Source organism: Typopeltis vanoorti, chromosome 20, assembly GCF_054136105.1.
Source record: "Typopeltis vanoorti isolate ZY-2024b chromosome 20, IOZ_Tvanoo_1.0, whole genome shotgun sequence".
NCBI lineage: Eukaryota > Metazoa > Arthropoda > Arachnida > Uropygi > Thelyphonidae > Typopeltis > Typopeltis vanoorti.
The window spans coordinates 71,590,218-71,606,920 of NC_143568.1; the positions used below are offsets into that span (position 1 = coordinate 71,590,218).

At 35.5% G+C, this 16,703-nt stretch overlaps 1 protein-coding gene across 5 annotated transcripts in view; it reads right to left on the reverse strand.

Annotated features, from left to right (window-relative positions):
* The window catches only part of LOC150095554 (latrophilin Cirl-like), a 232,380-nt gene extending 223,830 nt beyond the window's left edge, over positions 1–8,550 (reverse strand). For 4 of the 5 annotated variants that reach the window (XM_090410733.1, XM_090410737.1, XM_090410739.1 and 1 more), the window contains exon 1: positions 8,028–8,550. In XM_090410733.1, the coding sequence (XP_090266859.1) occupies positions 8,028–8,032 (5 nt within the window). In that variant the 5' untranslated portion in view covers positions 8,033–8,550. Of the gene's footprint in view, positions 1–6,185; positions 6,291–8,027 lie in introns of those variants that run through there. The other variant, XM_090410736.1, reaches the window with a different exon arrangement.
* Positions 8,551–16,703: the final 8,153 nt, after the last annotated feature.

The window sequence follows — 16,703 nt, forward strand, 5'->3', positions numbered from 1 at the left end:
AGTTAGAACTTCATTAGCTACAGCATTGCCATCCATTACCCTCCAAGGGTATTGGATTGAATGAATCAATCACCGACTGTTTAAGTAAAGGTGATATCTCAAAAAATCGGACGATCTCTAGGCCACTCCATAGTGGGCGAAAGACCGTCCCTATCTCAGCGTTGGTTCCACTCAGTGACGGGCTCCCCGACCACCGAGCAGAACCGCTCAAATTCCGAAGAAAATAATTCACCGACAAAGCCCCTCAGCGGGCCGTGCCGGAGAACACTTTCCCCGGAGACTCAAATTGCTCCCTTAAGGCAAAAACCTCAAGAGAGCAAACTCTCGAAACTCATCACCCAAGGGGGTAACAGCAACAGCCAAACCTCAGTTAAACTTCATTGGTTTAGCATTGCCATCCGTTACCCTCCAAGGATATCTCATCTCCCATCATCATAGAGTCGAAATAAGTTAATTTTAAAAAGTTTAGAGTATATTAAATATTTAATGTTAATTTAGACAAATTTATTATTTTTAATTTAATTTAAATTAAATAAATGAATTTTACCATGGTATATGTTAGTATTATATTGCAGGTCTTTAAAACTAATTATACTAAGTAACTGAATTCATTGTAATAACCATGCATAAATATTATATATATAAACGCCATACAATAATCAGCAACTATTATTTATATACAAAACAAGTTTCTTATTTTTTTTAATGACTTCCAGTAGATATTAAAACGCAGAATACATTGGAGCAGTCTGGTTATTTTGCAGGGACCTGTCATAGGGGATAGATGTTCTCTTTTGGTCCTACTTTACTTCTCAAAATGCACAAAGCCATTTCTTAAATTTTTCACCACAAAACAGGCCGGGATGTATTGAAAAACCATTTGAAATCCTCAAAGAGATGTGAACAAAAGATTCTTTTCTTACTAAAACCCCACTTGAATTCTCCCTAAATCCCAAGTGACCCACTCAATAGCCAACCGCAAATCCCCACAAACAACATAATCCACGAAACCAATCAACTCATCTTAAAGTTGAAAGGGGGGAACGAAAACTTCTTTCTATACAGAATAGGATTATTTGCCTTAATAAAAGTAGCTCTGCATTTGGAGAAGTAACAGTAGAACCAAAATTAGACAGGATAAAATGATAAAAGCCAGGCAAAGCTCTGGAAAGGAAAAAAAAAAAAAAAAATACGTTGACCAAGTAAACAACCTGACCTGAGAACAGGATACCGTGAGTAGCTTTATGCTAAATGCAACAGATGTGACAACCTTTTTATTCTGTCTACAGAAAGTAATGTTAATGCATTATTCATTATTATCATTCAAGATAACCTCTATAGTATCACCATAGCAACAACACTGTTATATCAAAGTTCGAATGTTAGCTAACAAGCAAACTAATGCTGTTTGTGAAAAAGCTAGTTGCCATGGTGACTTATACTCACCAACAATGCAAATCACAAAAATGCGTCAATATAAATAAACTGTATATAGTTTAATAGCGTAAGGATGAATTATTAAGATAACTATTAGAATTAGAAGTGAGGGTAACTGTACTTTTAAAAAAATATTACAGTTACAATATAAAACATATAACATAATGAGGATAGTTAAACATCTGAATAAATGAAACAGAAGTTTCGAATTTTACCTGAAAGTTTAAACTTTCGATATAACGACAAGGAGCCCGTTTCTTCGCCTTATAGTTAGTAAACTATTGATGCATTAATAGAAATTTTGTCAGCAAATACAGTATTAACATTAATACCCAGATCCTTATAAGGACTGGTTTAAAGGGATGAAGCAAGAATGCTTTTCATCTTCCCCATTATCTGTAGAGGACAGTGTAGGGATAAGGCGTTATGAGCTATTATTAAAGCTCTGATCATGGTAGGAGGGTAACAACAATAGCCGAGCCTCAGTTAGAACTTCATTGGCTACAGCATTGCCATCCATTACCCGTTAATTAATAACTAACTTGAACTTGAACTTAATTGGTTGATGGACTGAGTCCTTGACTCTTTATCCCTTCATCTGGATTTTAGATTGTGGGTGATGAGATTATTGTGGGTAATTTACCCGCTCATTGTGAGCATTGAGGCTGTATCAGCTTTCTCTTGCGATGGAGGATTTCGGTTTTTTATGTTTGAAACGATCTGAGGGCTTATAGTCCGCTGCCTGTCGAACTAACTGATTTGGGTGATTATCCGTGATTTTGAAGAATTTCTCTGCAATGCTTGTCATGTAGGTCTTAATATCTGGAAGATTAATTAATAACTAGACGCAAGACGTTGCTGACTATAAGGGCGAAGCAAAATGCTTTTTTATTCCCTGCTATCTGATAAGGATTACTGTGTGAGGAAAAGCTTATGAGCTAAGAGCTCTGCCTGAGTGGGTGCGATTCAGAGATCTTCATTTGGAAGTAGGATGGCCTTCGGTCTCCTATATTTTGAGAAGTCTGTTTCATCATAATTTGCTGCTTGTTGCACTAATTCATTTGGATGTGAAGAGGACACTGAGAAGAACTTCACTTCTGAAGACTGCAGGAAAGAATAGATGTAGGGGATATTTGTATCCCGGTGAAGTTGGACATTTCTGACGTACCATGGTGCGTTTAATATCATGCGGAGACATTTGTTTTGCACTTTCTGTAGTTTGAGGATATTTGTACATTAATAACTAGTCCTTATAGTCCTTATAAGGACTGGCTTAAAGGGGCGAAGCAAGAATGCTTTTCATATTCCCCGTTATCTGTAGAGGACAGTGTAGGGATAAGGTGTTATTGAGCAATTAAAGCTCTGATCATGGCAGGAGGGTAACAGCAATAGCCGAGCCTCAGTTAGAACTTCATTGGCTACAGCATTGCCATCCATTACTCTCCAAGGGTATTGGATTGAATGAATCAATCACCGCATCTTACGGTCGATTTTAATAACTAGGTAGGGCGCATCAAAAAATTATATATTTTATAAGTGAACTTATAATAGGTTTATTAGAATAATACCAAATATTTGAGTAAAGATATCAATAATTTAAAAATATTTAAAAAAAAAAAACATGAGAGTATTAAATATGCATTATTCTTATTTCGTTAAAAAATATAAATATTTTGAATTTTATTAGAATATATTTTATTATTGCAATTACTTCCCATTACACTTAAAAAGCAATTCTGCTAAGTGGAGTCATTTCTCATCATCTCACCATTTTGACGACATTTCACAACATATTTATTCTTCCTGTTAACATTAGTGATTACGCTTCCCCACTGAGACTTTGTCAGCCCTTTTTTGTAAGTGGGGGGGGAGGATTAACTAAACCGCTTATAGGCTGTCAAGAATGGGGGAATTTAGAAGCGTTGCAATTTTTCTGCAAGGATACACCAGACGCCAAGAATGCATACGTGACAGAAGATGCAGAGTGGAAGAACTCGCTGAAGAAATATCGAAGAGGCCTGACCTTTCTTTGTCCGTGTTGAAAATCTTAATCCCAACCCGCGCTAGACTTGCAAGTGTAATTTTAGCCACCCAGTCTCTCGCTTCAACAGACGAGGGCGGGGAGGGGGAAGGTAATCCATCTTCTTACAGTACGCCAAATCTGGAAGACAAGCGAAGGGAGAGTGAAGATAAAGCGTGCAGAATCGTATTATGCACTGAAAATTGTCAACAACAGATGTCGCTGGTACCTTTCCCACCCCAACATTCTTAAAAGACTGATGTGTGTAAGATCGTGCTTTGGTAAGCTCAGCAAAGAAATTAGTTTGCTAATCATTAATAACAATCTGAAAAATGTTAATTCAAATCGTTTTGTTTAACCAATAAAAAACATTTATGATTTTTATTTATTTATTTATTTTGAATAATCAGGTTTTAACAACACCATTACTTCTATAGATTAGAAACTTAAGTCTTCCAGTACTTAATTTTTTATCTTTAAAACAAAAAACATTTCTCAGGATAATCTTTTAAGTACCTCTTCTGATACATAAAAATATTTTTAATTATTATGCAAATTGGGTCAGCAACAATGGTATTAATGTAATATTCAAATACGCCGATCTCAACATTGTTACTTTATATTGTTAAGCCATCAAATTCTTATGTTTAGTAGCTTAATCAATTGCAGTAAGTGCTTGTTGCATGCTTCGTTCTCTCCATTATTGAATTCATTTAAGCCTACTAAAGGTTTTCCAGCATGAAATTGTTAAGTAATTAACTTGCATCTACAACACCAAACGAAATCTGTGACTGGCTTGTACAACAGTGGAAACGAGTTCACAACTCTCTCTCTCTTACCAAAAACACTTTTATAATTTCCAGCGAACAAGATTTCCTCACCGCACTTGCAATGTTAGAATAACTCATTTGGCCACGTTGTAAGCAAATATGCATATGCAATATTTAGTGTTGGAGTAACAACACTGAGAAACACAATCGATGCTATAGTTACCAGCTTATTGTATCTAACAAACGAACGAATACTTCTCCTGAAAATCAACTTTTCATGCATTTTTAATAGAAACAGTTCCTGAAACTTCACGTACAAATATATATATATATATATATATATATATATATATATATATATATATATATATATATATATATATATATATATATATATATATATTTGTACGTGAAGTTTCAGGAACTTAATTTATCAGAAAGTTAATTTATCATAAATAAGTTATTTTTATAGACTGTATTATAGATTCAATAATATTTTATAGTTTAAATATAAGAAAAGGTTAAAAATTTTACCACAAGCTTTCTATTGTTATTTACTAGCTTTCTCGTGTATTTTGGATTTTTTTTTAAGTTTCTTTTATTTGCTATAAAATATGGCTGGACCTAACGTCCACCATTTCAGTATCATGTTTGATTTCTAAACTAGGCTTTTGAGATTATTTCATTCTTGACCCACTCACGGTATTAATATTAATGTACTGTAGGTGTTTACAACGTATTTTTGGTGGGATTTACTGGAAAAAAAGAATCTTGAGGGGAACGGAATTTTTTTAGGGTATTTCTTTTTTCCAGTATTCTTCGAGATGTACACAAGGATCTCTGGCGCATAAGATAGAATTCTCCATCTACCCTTATCTTCGGTCATCATGTATTCTTTCCGCATCCAGCAGGGTACAACAGTCCAATATCTAGGCGGAGGCATCTCCAAGAAGAAGAGCGACAGAATATAAAGAGATGGCCGCTAGCGTCGATTAGTAGTCTTTCGGTAGAATTTCAGAAGAATTCTTACAGGACCCCCCCATAAAATATTGAATATCTTTTGGCTGAGTAGTGTCCTCTGCGGCAGCTCATCTACGGCACACATACAAACTGCTTTTGATATTCGTAGCGCGTTTCTGGGGCGCAACGAGCTGCTTGTCTGTCGGCAATACCCCAGTGAGCATCGCTCTATACGGAAGCTTTGGATGGATTCCGAATCAGCAAAAATGTCAGTAACCTTTTCTCTCTTCCTTCCCCGTCCCCCCCCTCAGTTGAAGAGGTGGGGGAAGATAATGCTTGTGTTTAAAGAAAGATGTAATATGCACATGTCTGCAAGCGGATTGCTACTGATTAGTTGGGCAATTTTAATTGTGTTCTCAAGACCGGTAAGGGAAGATTTACGCGCGCGGGGGGAGGGGGGGTCCATTACGAATTCCAAACTCCCAGACAAAGCGTCGGACTCTTAATTATAAGTGAAGATTAAGAAATAAAAAAAAAGAGCACATGTTTCGCTCTGGGATGAGATTTCCCCTCGCATTGAACACCCACCTCGGCTAGTGTTGGTCTTAATATGAGGCTCTCGCAAGAGCTATGCCGTGAGCTGTACATCTTAAATCCAACAGTCGGTAGCGGTCGTAAATGCCCCAGTAACCAGTCCCTGAGGACACCTTCAAACGTAGTTGCTCCACTCATGTTTTTATCTTGCCAGCCCAACGGTTTTCAATTTTCATTTCCTGATTATTTTTAATGTTATGCTCCAATTTATAGCACGCAAGTTGCTTTTTTAATATTTTTAGCGTTTTGTTCTATTTGAATAAATAATGATGACTTTTTTCCTGACTGGTTCTTGTTTTATACCATCTAGACACTGGAAAAAATACAGCGGTATGAGATTTCGCCTTTCTACGTACATTTTTCTTACAGAATTCCTATTTATTTTGTTTTTCCTAATTAATTACCTGTTTATCCTTTGCCTGATTGACAATATTACATCGCTTTTGAAATAACTCAAGGCAATTTTGCATTCAGCTTTATTCAGTCATAGAATAATGGTTCCTTAATACTGTTGCTATGGTATCGGTCGCGTGATAATCTCTAAGATACTCTCGAAGCATTCAAGAGCCAGGTAAATACAGAAAAGATAATTTTTTTTTTTTATCACAAATTAGTTTACTATTTTATAACCTAGAAAGATAAAGATTAGATTAACTATGGTGAAGTACTTTACAGTGACATTAAAAAAGAATAATAATAATTACATAAATAACTTGTAGAGGGCGTTATTAAAAAAATACGGAACTACAGGATGAAGCGTATCCAAGTCTATTACCTTTTTGGTTTTTCGCCATTTTGTTTTTAAATTCAAAAGAACGTATAACAAGTTAATTTTTTTTTTTTTTCATTACGTATAGGATGGATCAGCAATTAGATGTAGCCTTGATTGTATAAGAAAGCTATGGGATAGGAAATAAAAAGGGAAAAAAAAAACAAATAAACCCCTTTATCAAGCTGTGGTATCTATATAAGGAAAGTGGGGTTTTGTTCTCACGATATTTCCCTCCTACTAAGCATGCAAGGTTAGTTTTTCTGAGCGTGCTTATTACCGGTTCTATTGTGAGAAGGTGACCCATCCAAACTAGAAACGCATCGAACTTAATATCTCCTAAACCCACCTGGGCAACCAAATGTTCAATCGTGTTAGCAATTAGTAATTTGTGTTAATTCACTGCCTAACCATCTGACAATACAAAACTGGAATGGTTAGTATTGTCAACGGGTTTCGATAATGACCTCTTGATAGGCATACAAGAGAGGTTATTTGCATGCGAGATAGCGATATGAACATTGAGAACTAATAGGGACAAATATCTGAATAATTGCAAGGACTCATTAGTAAAAGGCGGATGGGAAAATGCGAATGTCAAAGAAAAAAAAAAGAATAAGTTAAAACGAAAGCTGGATAATAAAAGAAAAAAACTGAAGCTAAAAGAAAACTAAAAACAATTAGATATTTAAATATAGGTTATAAATCTTTGTCTGGTTTCTAGATCTCCAACACAACGGTCTGCTTTTATGATTTTATTATTCTGTTCTAAGATAGGAAGTTAGGATAGACTATAATGACAGTAAACTACCGTGCCGAGCTGTTAAAGGGGGGCAACTAATTAGTTGAATTATAGAGGACATTAGCCGACTCAATTCAGAGTTAGAGTTTGTCCCAAAGAGCGGCTTTGGACACAAAGTTCGTTTTATTTTATTGCTACAATAAAAAAATAAAAAAAGTGCTCCTCCTAACAGATATAGGAGGATAGCAGTGATCCAATACCGTGAGAAACAGCTGAATTTTTCAGTGCGCTTTGGAAAAATATATAGCTGGGCAGTTTCGTTGGCCAGAAATCACATGATTAACTTGATCTAAAGCTTATTCTAGTGCAAAAATGCTAACAATAAGCCATTACAAAAATAACCTACAGACGTAGGTCTCTACTAAGTTTAAATCTTGATAAATGGCTAATCCATTTTAACTCGCGGATTTCGAAAACCTTGGCGCGCTCTAGAGAACGATCCCCCTAAATCCCACAATGTTTGCTAATTTCCAATCTCTCTCTGTATAGGTATCACTGTGGATTTAATTACTAGCACCTTTTTTTTTTTTTTTTTAGCCTTTGCATAACAAAGTTCTTTTGGAACTGGAAACATTTACATAAAAAAATAAACTACGTTGCTACATAAGAAAACATAAGCGGACATTTTCTTATAACTTATTTCCAAAAAAAAAATAAAATAAAAATACCACTTACCACATTGACTATCGATAGTCTTCGGTTTTCTTCGGCAATCTTCGACGGATAAAAACAAACTCACCAAAAAAAAAACAAAAAAAAAAAAACTATCCCTTTTAATCAGGGTATAGCTCCTACCGTCACTTCTAAGTACCTCTAAATCCACAAGAAACTGGTTGATTAGTCATGCACGTTTCATTGGTGGAGTCTAATCATTTCAACGGTTTTTGTGCAAGCACTCATAAGTACACAGAAACACGCCGGTGAAGCGGCAGGGAATTGACGATTCGTACTTACGGAGTTCCTATTTATAGAGACAAAAGGAAACTTCTCGCAGGTATGGCGTTCGTATGAAGTCCTCGGGAATTAGGTGTGTGCGAGGTCTTGTCGACAGGCGTGGATTATACGGTGCAGGGTAGGCTAGCCGCGCGCGAGATAGCAACAAGATATCTCTCGGTAATGGTAAGTTGGCGCATAGGTGTCTCTCTCTACCGAACACACACACACACGCTAACTCGTCTGTCCTACCGTCTGATGTTGCTTCCCTTAGCGACAGCACATTCTAAGTGGCTTAGTATGACTGAGATGAATAGCTTTTCAAGGCTAGCTTTTCATTGGCTACCTTGTTTGGCCACAGCTGCACCAGCGCCCCATGTGAGATTTAGAAGAAATGAGAAACACAAAAGCTGCTCGTTAGACAGGCAATGTGTGTGTGGAACTCTCTCTGGCTGTCTGTGTTATGCTGTTTTGCAGAGCGTGACCACTCTATTGGAGAGAGAGAGAGAGAGAGAGAGAGGCCTGGGATATATCTTGTTTGATGGCGAAAGCACTGCCCTTGTACCCTTATACGTTCAAGGATGGGTTTTCTGTCAAGTTTTTCATTTGGATTTCGTTTTTTACTGTTTTTTCTTTCTGTAGTTAAGTTCGGTCATCTCGCATCTGGCAGCTAGCTAGTATTAAACACTTCTACTATAGATTGTTATTATCTGTTCCATTGTTTGACATTTTAATCATTTCCATTGATACAAACTGTATTTGTGTTACTATAGTAACCACCGGCAGCCAACAATATAAATTAATAATCGTTAACCAACAATATAACTTGTTTAATTTCTTTACGATATACATTTCATGTGGTTGCCATGGTAATCATCTATATAAATAAAATATTGTTAGTCAACAATATAACTTAATTCCATAAGTACATGTGGTTTGTTTAAATTCCCTTCAATGATATTTCATGTGGGTTGCCATGGTAATCATCTCCTGGGATGAAGAGAGGATGCGATTAGCAATTTCAATGTCCAACGCGTCGGTTTTTGACGATTTCAATGAAAGGTTATCGGAAAGGAGAGAAAATGGGGTGCAGAGGGGTGCTTAGCGAGCGCACATTGTGGCCAAATAACCAGTTCTGTCCAGATAGGTATTCAAACAGCCTCCAGCTACATGCAATGCTGACATGAAGTATTTGTAGGTAATGACGTCTATGGCGCTGGCTTTGATCATAGAGAGGGATACGATTGGCTCGAGGCGGAAACATGTTTGGTGCGCCTGTAGGTCCGGTTGTGTGGAACCGTCCTAGAGACACCTGCCGACTCGGTTCGATGAGCAAGCTACTTGTCACAATACATTGGCAATTTTTTTTTTCTTTTTTGTTTCTTACCAATGTATTGCTCAGATAGGATTGCATTGGGACAAGGCAGATAAGTAGTTTGCCTTGCTCACAAGGTAACGAACATTTAAAAATACCAGCACAGAAACTGGTACTTCTTAGTTCCGTCTGTTGCTTGTTTACTAACGGCCGATGGAATTTGAAAAGTGATACGTGACTTTGAATTATATAAAAGATTATTGTCGGAGAATAGTCAAGGATATTTCCTTTATTTGTATAAAATAACCTTTGATTAACATTAATAGATAACAAGATTGAAGCGAACTGCATTGAATAATAAGACAGTGGGAAAGTATTTATTTATTGTGTTGTCGAAAATATTCAGTCCAGAATTTGGAGATAGCTAATTATAATTATAATTGGAGAGCAGTTTTTGTTAAACAATAATCCCCCTCCTTGTTAGGGAGCGGACACTGAGGGATACTCAAGTCTAGTATCATTAAACCTACTTGAACAGCAACGATGCATGCCAACTAACATTGTAACTAAGGCTGAGTTATTCCGTCTCAGACGAAGGTGGTAGAAATTTTCTTGCTGAAAATCTATGCGTCCCCAGTACTGTTATCCCCAGGAATCCTTAATGTCAGCTGAGTGGATAGCTTCTGCTGACTAATATACAGCCTCTGGGTTCGTATCTCACTGTGGCATACGTATTTGTGTGAATGTTTTTAAGTGAAAGATGATTTTCACTGTCCGATGTGACTATTCTTATTGGAAGACTGAAGTGGCTTCCATGTTTGGTTTGTAAAGGTGGGTTTTTTCTGCACACACAATATTCTAATTTTTTTTTTTTTTTTTTAATGATTTCATCTTGAATTTCTGATGTATACAACAACGACTGTAGATGCTTGCTTCTCCCGTAAATGATATTACCTCTCACTGCAGAGCCACTCCAACGCTGAGTGCACGGGTTATCAGCAGCTGAGGGAGCATCCCTTTAACAGGCAGCCAACGATTTTAAGTTAATGTCATTAGACATAAGTGCAGAGCGAGAAGCCTTGCATTCAAACAGTCATCACCTTTATCCTCCCTTGTATCACTGAAAGAAATCCGATTAATATCCTTAAGATTTTCCATAAGAGAAAGACAGCCCAAATTTAAATCCATCTCGCCGCATAGAAAGTGGCAGTTCGGACTTTTTTTTATTATTATTAAGTATTATATTTTACACAAAAAAAAAGAAAAAAAAAGAGGCATATTCAGTTTAAAAAATTCGCCTTTAATCTTAATCTTAAAAGGGTTAAAAATTAAACTACATCACAGGCGCTTAATAAATCTATACCAGTTTCTTCTTTATAACTTACTATTTTTATATTTCTTGTTGTCATTTGAAGTCATAAATATATATGAAGGACAAGAATCCCGAAGGTCGTCAGTCATCTTGACCTCCGTGCAGGTCACGAAGTGCATTTTTTTTTTTTTTTTTTTCGTTTTACGATTGGGAGCCTTCACCACAATCACGCGTTTTTAGATGATGGAACTTTGCATAAATGATGGATCATTCACGCTATTCGGAGTACAAAGAACTGGACCGGTATTGCTGACCGGTTCTTTCCTACTGGACAGTAGTTACAAATAAAGCACGGAAGCGAATTGCTTCAAGAGATGGCAATTCTTGTTGTTAGCTCAAAAACTATAACTTGCTTTTAATAAGGGTTTGTTTCTTGTTTTTTCCCGCCCGCTGAAAAGGGGGAAAGAATTTCACATTATACTTGAATCGGAATTGGACATATGACGATTTAGGCAATGAAAAGATGCGTGTGTTCTACGGCTGGTTTGTATATTTTGAGGGATGAAAAACCCTCCGTATGAGGCCGTCTAAATCAACTTCGGTTGAAAATCCCTGATCAAAGGGGGTATGGTTCAGATGATGGAATATTGTTCGTTTTAGGCTATCTATTATTCATTTAGTTGTTAAAATAAACCTGATGTAAACTAATTCCAACAGCGAAAAGAACGATAATATATTCTTACAGTGAAATTCGTACGGAGCAGCATTTATACGACAAGAATGTCCGTTTTTTTTTTTAATTTAAGTAATTTAATTTAGATCGAAAAATTGAACATAGAAAAAGACTAAGGCCAAATAATCTTAGATACTGTAATAGGTTATTTGAAAAGAAGAAGAAAAAATTCGATCAAGTATAAGCACTCTTTTTGGTTATGGAATTCCCGAAAACTGCGTTCACGATGCAAATCTCATTACTTGAAATGATGTAGAAGAATCAAGCAGTTTTTTTTTTCTTTTTTTCCCTATTGAATCGCATGGAAAAATGTGATATTGTTCCTGAACATTTCATTTGTTAAAAAGGAAATCTACAATTCACTTAATGGATGTGATTGTGGAAAATTTATTGCGCATGCTCCGTAAAGAAGTATTTGCTCTGTAAGTCGATATGAACTGCATTAATACACAAACAAAAATCAAGAAAGATGCACCAAAAGCAAAAATGGAAATGAAGTCTCGCGGGGCTGTAATTCGCACTTTGCGATCTAAAATGAGCGAAGATTTATGCTTACGGAGTGATTGGGAAATATGGGGGAGCAATATTTACTGACCTCATATAATGGATTCCTCGCGCGTGAATTTTTGGAGTTTTTGTTTAATCTGACGTGATTTAGAGGGCTGTTAAGAAGCCACTGGCTTTATTGGAGCAGACAACAGTGCGAGAAATCCCAGGGGCACTCGAAATTGGCAATTAACTCCTTCATCTCCAACTCTCTAGATCCTTATAAAGCCAATTGTAGTATATATTTCAGTTAAAGCAGGTTAATGAGGGCCTCCTATTTTCCTTTTTAATTACCGTGCTAGCACTTGCCTACGTCAAATTCAAATATTCGACTTCACTTAAAAACTTTTTCCATCTCTTCCATACCCCTGTACCAGGTTAATCATAATGGTGACGCCATAATTGGATCTCTTTTGCTTGCGATGCTGGTCCTTGTACAGCTGCTGACGTATTACACCTTCTTTTCTCTTTGGTTAATTATGATTACTCTTTGTCAAGTGGCTAATTGAACGCCTGTCTACTTCATTTTGTTGTTTAAATAGCCAGAGTTCAGCACGCACACGATGGTGGGCCATTAAATGGGTGTAAAAAACATCACAAGTAACACATACGTAGTTATATTGCAATGTGGGAAAATGTTTGGGAGGATAACTACACTTGTTTTATGGAGCCAGAAATTTAATATTTCGTGTTTTCTTAGCCATTTCTACTTTCCATTCCAAATCAGAAATCATGAACACAAGCGTAGCTAAACTATATACTATAACCAATATGAACACCAAATGCAAATTTCATATATTTCAAATATAAAATTAATAAAATGGTGTATCATTGTATTATTAAAATACTTTAAAATACTTAAAATTATAGAAGATTTTTTAATTAGTTTTCAAGTGTATTATTTTAAACAAGTAATTATATTTGTATTTAATTAATTTTTAAGTCAACAAATAATATTTGCTTATGAATGATATTCATTACTAGTCTGCATGTTTGATTATTCTTTGTAGAGTGGCTTATTGAGCTCAGAACTACTACATTTTGCTGTAAATTTGGATACTATAGTTCACACATATATACACGATGACAGGCTTTAAATGGATGGAAAACAAAAGTAATGTTAAACTTCATCTAATCGTAAAGTTTAATATTATTTTGATCTCCAATGTGGTATGATATCCATTCAACGTGATTAAATTATTATTATTATTATTATTATTATTATTATTATTATTATTATTATTATTATTATTATTATTATTATTATTATTATTTATTCACATAATTGATTATTTAAACAACATTATATAAACAACAAATATTATTTAAACAACAATTTGACTGGTGATACAGAACAATTCAGATTCTACCCATGAATCTAAGAATAGTCCGTCAGGTAGCGTCGTAAAATATGGACTGTTCCAAGAAATGCTATTTTTTGTAGGTCATATGGGGTCACTTGATTCATGTTTAATTGCTGTAAATAGTTGGATAGCTTATTTGAAATTGCGCCGATAACAATTGGAATAACTTTAATGTGTTTAAGCCATAGCTTGCCAACTTCGATTGCCAGATCTCGATATTCAGTAATTTTTTCCAGTTTTTTGTTGTTAAGGTTGTTATCACTGGGTACTGCGATATTGATAATCCAAACCTATCAATGTTCGATAATTGTGATGTCAGGTCTATTGTGTTCCAAATGCCGATCAGTTTGTATTCTAAAGTCCCAGAGAATTTTTGCTGTTTCGTTTTCCACTACTGCCTCTATTATTTTATGCTGCCACCAGTTATCAGATGTAGGAAAGCCGTATTTTTTGTATACATTCCAATGAATTATTTTGGCCACTTGATCATGGCGGTATTCATAGTCAGTTTGAGCTATTTTGCTACACTGATTAGATGTTCTACAGTCTCATCTTTCTGATCGCATAATCTGCATTTGCTGTTATTATTGATGTTCAAAATGTTTGCTTTGATTGCATTAGTTTATAATGCCTGTTCTTGAGCTGCTAGAATAAATCCTTCTGTTTCTTTTTTAATATGTCCAAATTGTAGCCATTGTCACCACGTCTTGTTTACGTCAATTTTGTCCTCAGTATCTCTGGCCATGCAAAGGTTTATTTTTCCAGCGCACATATCGGTTATCTTGTTGCTCCTTTTTGTAATCGGATTTGTTTCCTGTTGATTTTAGAATGCCCTCTTGTGTAATTGCTTGAAGCATTGGCTCAGCGCTATTGTCGATGTAACTTCTTAAACAAATTTCTTCTTCTTCCATAGTCTGTCTCACTTGCAGCAGACCCCGTCCACCTATTCTCCTTGGTAGATACAACCGGTCAACATTACTTCGTGGATGTAATGCACGATGCATAGTCATTAGTTTTCTAGTTTTGCGGTCCAGTTTGTCCAGGTTTTCTTTTGTCCAATCTATTATGCCAACTGTGTATCGGATCACTGGTATAGCCCAAGAATTCATTGCTCTAATTGTGTTTAATCCATTTAGTTTTGTTTTCAGAATATTTCTAACGTTTTTGGTGTATTCTGCTGCTGCCTGTTCTTTAACTTTCGCGTGGAGAATGTCACTGGCTTCTAATATTCCTAGGTATTTATAGTGTTCTTCAGATGAAATTGCTTTTATATATTTCTCTTGATCAAAATTAAAATTGCTAATGTCATTAATTTTTCCTCGTTTAAAAGATTAATTTGCGCATTTATCTAAACCAAATTCCATTTTGATGTCCTGACTGAAAATACGAACTGTGTTCAGTAAAGAGTCTATTTGCTGGGCCGATTTTCCAAATAACTTCAAGTCATATACAATAGATGGGAAATTTTAATATTATATTTAGGAATTTCATAGCCAAGTTTTGTTTTCTTCACAATCATAGAAAAAGGTATCAAAGAAATGTTGAAGAGCAATGGTGACAAGGAATCACCTTGGAAAATTCCACGTTTAATGCTGATATCTTGGAATCGTTCATTATTCACTATTAAAGTTGTTTTCCATGATTTCGAAGCAGCAGCATCCAGAAAGAAACTATGTTTTTGCTAATTCCAAATATGTTTAGTGATTTTAGGATCCAGGAGTGTGGACTGAATAGAATGCTTTCTTATAGTCTATCCAAGTTAGTTTTCGTCGTTTTGAATTTCTGAGAATCATTTTATTAATAAGGATGTGGTCTTTTGTTCCTCTGGAATTTTGAAAATTGCCCCTTTTTATTCAATCGGATAAATCTGATTATCTGATAAGTAGTTTTATGTGGAATTTGCTATGATTGCGGTGAACAGCTTAAGCATTGTTGGTAGGCATGTTATTGGACGATAGCTACTCGGGTCTGCACCCTTATCCTTATCTTTCATGAAGAGAAACGTGCGCCCAGATATCATCCAGTTTTCCACTGAGCCCGACTGCTACAAATAATTAAATTGTTCTGCCATTTGATCATGTGTAGACTTATTAGATGCTTTAACCAAAATCCACGTAGTTCGCCTTTGCCAGGTGCACTCCAGTTTTCTAATTTTCTAGCTTGAGCACTGACCATTTCTTTAGTGATAATGACATTTTGCATTTGTTTTTGTTTCATTACTGATTTTATTTCCTTAATCCATGAGGCGTCTTTATTGTGTTCAATAGGATTATCCCAGATTTTCTTCCAAAATTTGAGTTTTCCTTCTTTTTCTGGTAAATGATTGTTTGTATTTGTATTTCTCTTGAGAGAATGAAAGAACTGACGTTGGTTCTGTCGAAATTGCATATTTTGTACATATTGGTTTATTCTTGCTTCATATCTTTTAATTATTTTTTTCAGTCGTTATAATTCTTTGGTAACGTCAGCAATTGTTTTCTTGGCCAAATTATATGTGTTAATTAGTTTGTTTTTGATGTTTTTCAGCCATCCTTCTTTAAAATTCGTTAAGTTGCTGAAATTAGCTCGAAGTTTGTTGACTTTTCGTTCTAACCGGATTTTCCATGGTGCAGATTGTTTCATCCTCGACTTTTGCTCTTGCGGTTTGCAACCAAGATTCACTAATGATATAGGCTGTGCTGTATAGAAGCTGATTTATTTCCTTTATTCTGTTGGTTGTGATGGTTTTAATCACAGCATTTGCGTCTAAGAGGAGCTGTTTTAGCTTAGATTTATGGAAAACTTTTAATGGTGGTAGCCTTATACGGTCAATTATGGAGTTCATATGTTCGAATATCCCTGACTTCATTTTACACCTCACTTCTGTCAAACATTCTGAGGTATGTCGTCAGCTCGATGCTTATTGAATTGAATTCCAAAGTTTGATATAGCTACATCCTGGTGATTTGCTGTTAGTGGTGTTGGGTTATTACGTAACTCTTGTAGCTCAAGTTCAGTAAATATTTTGTTACGAAAATGAAATTCTTTTGGTCCATAAGTCTTTGTTCTGTTATTGCAGATTCTGGGAATTTTTGTTTCCAAAATAAATGCATACGCTTTCTGAAACCTCGTTTTTCTGGTGTTGATCTGCAAAAACATTTCATAACCT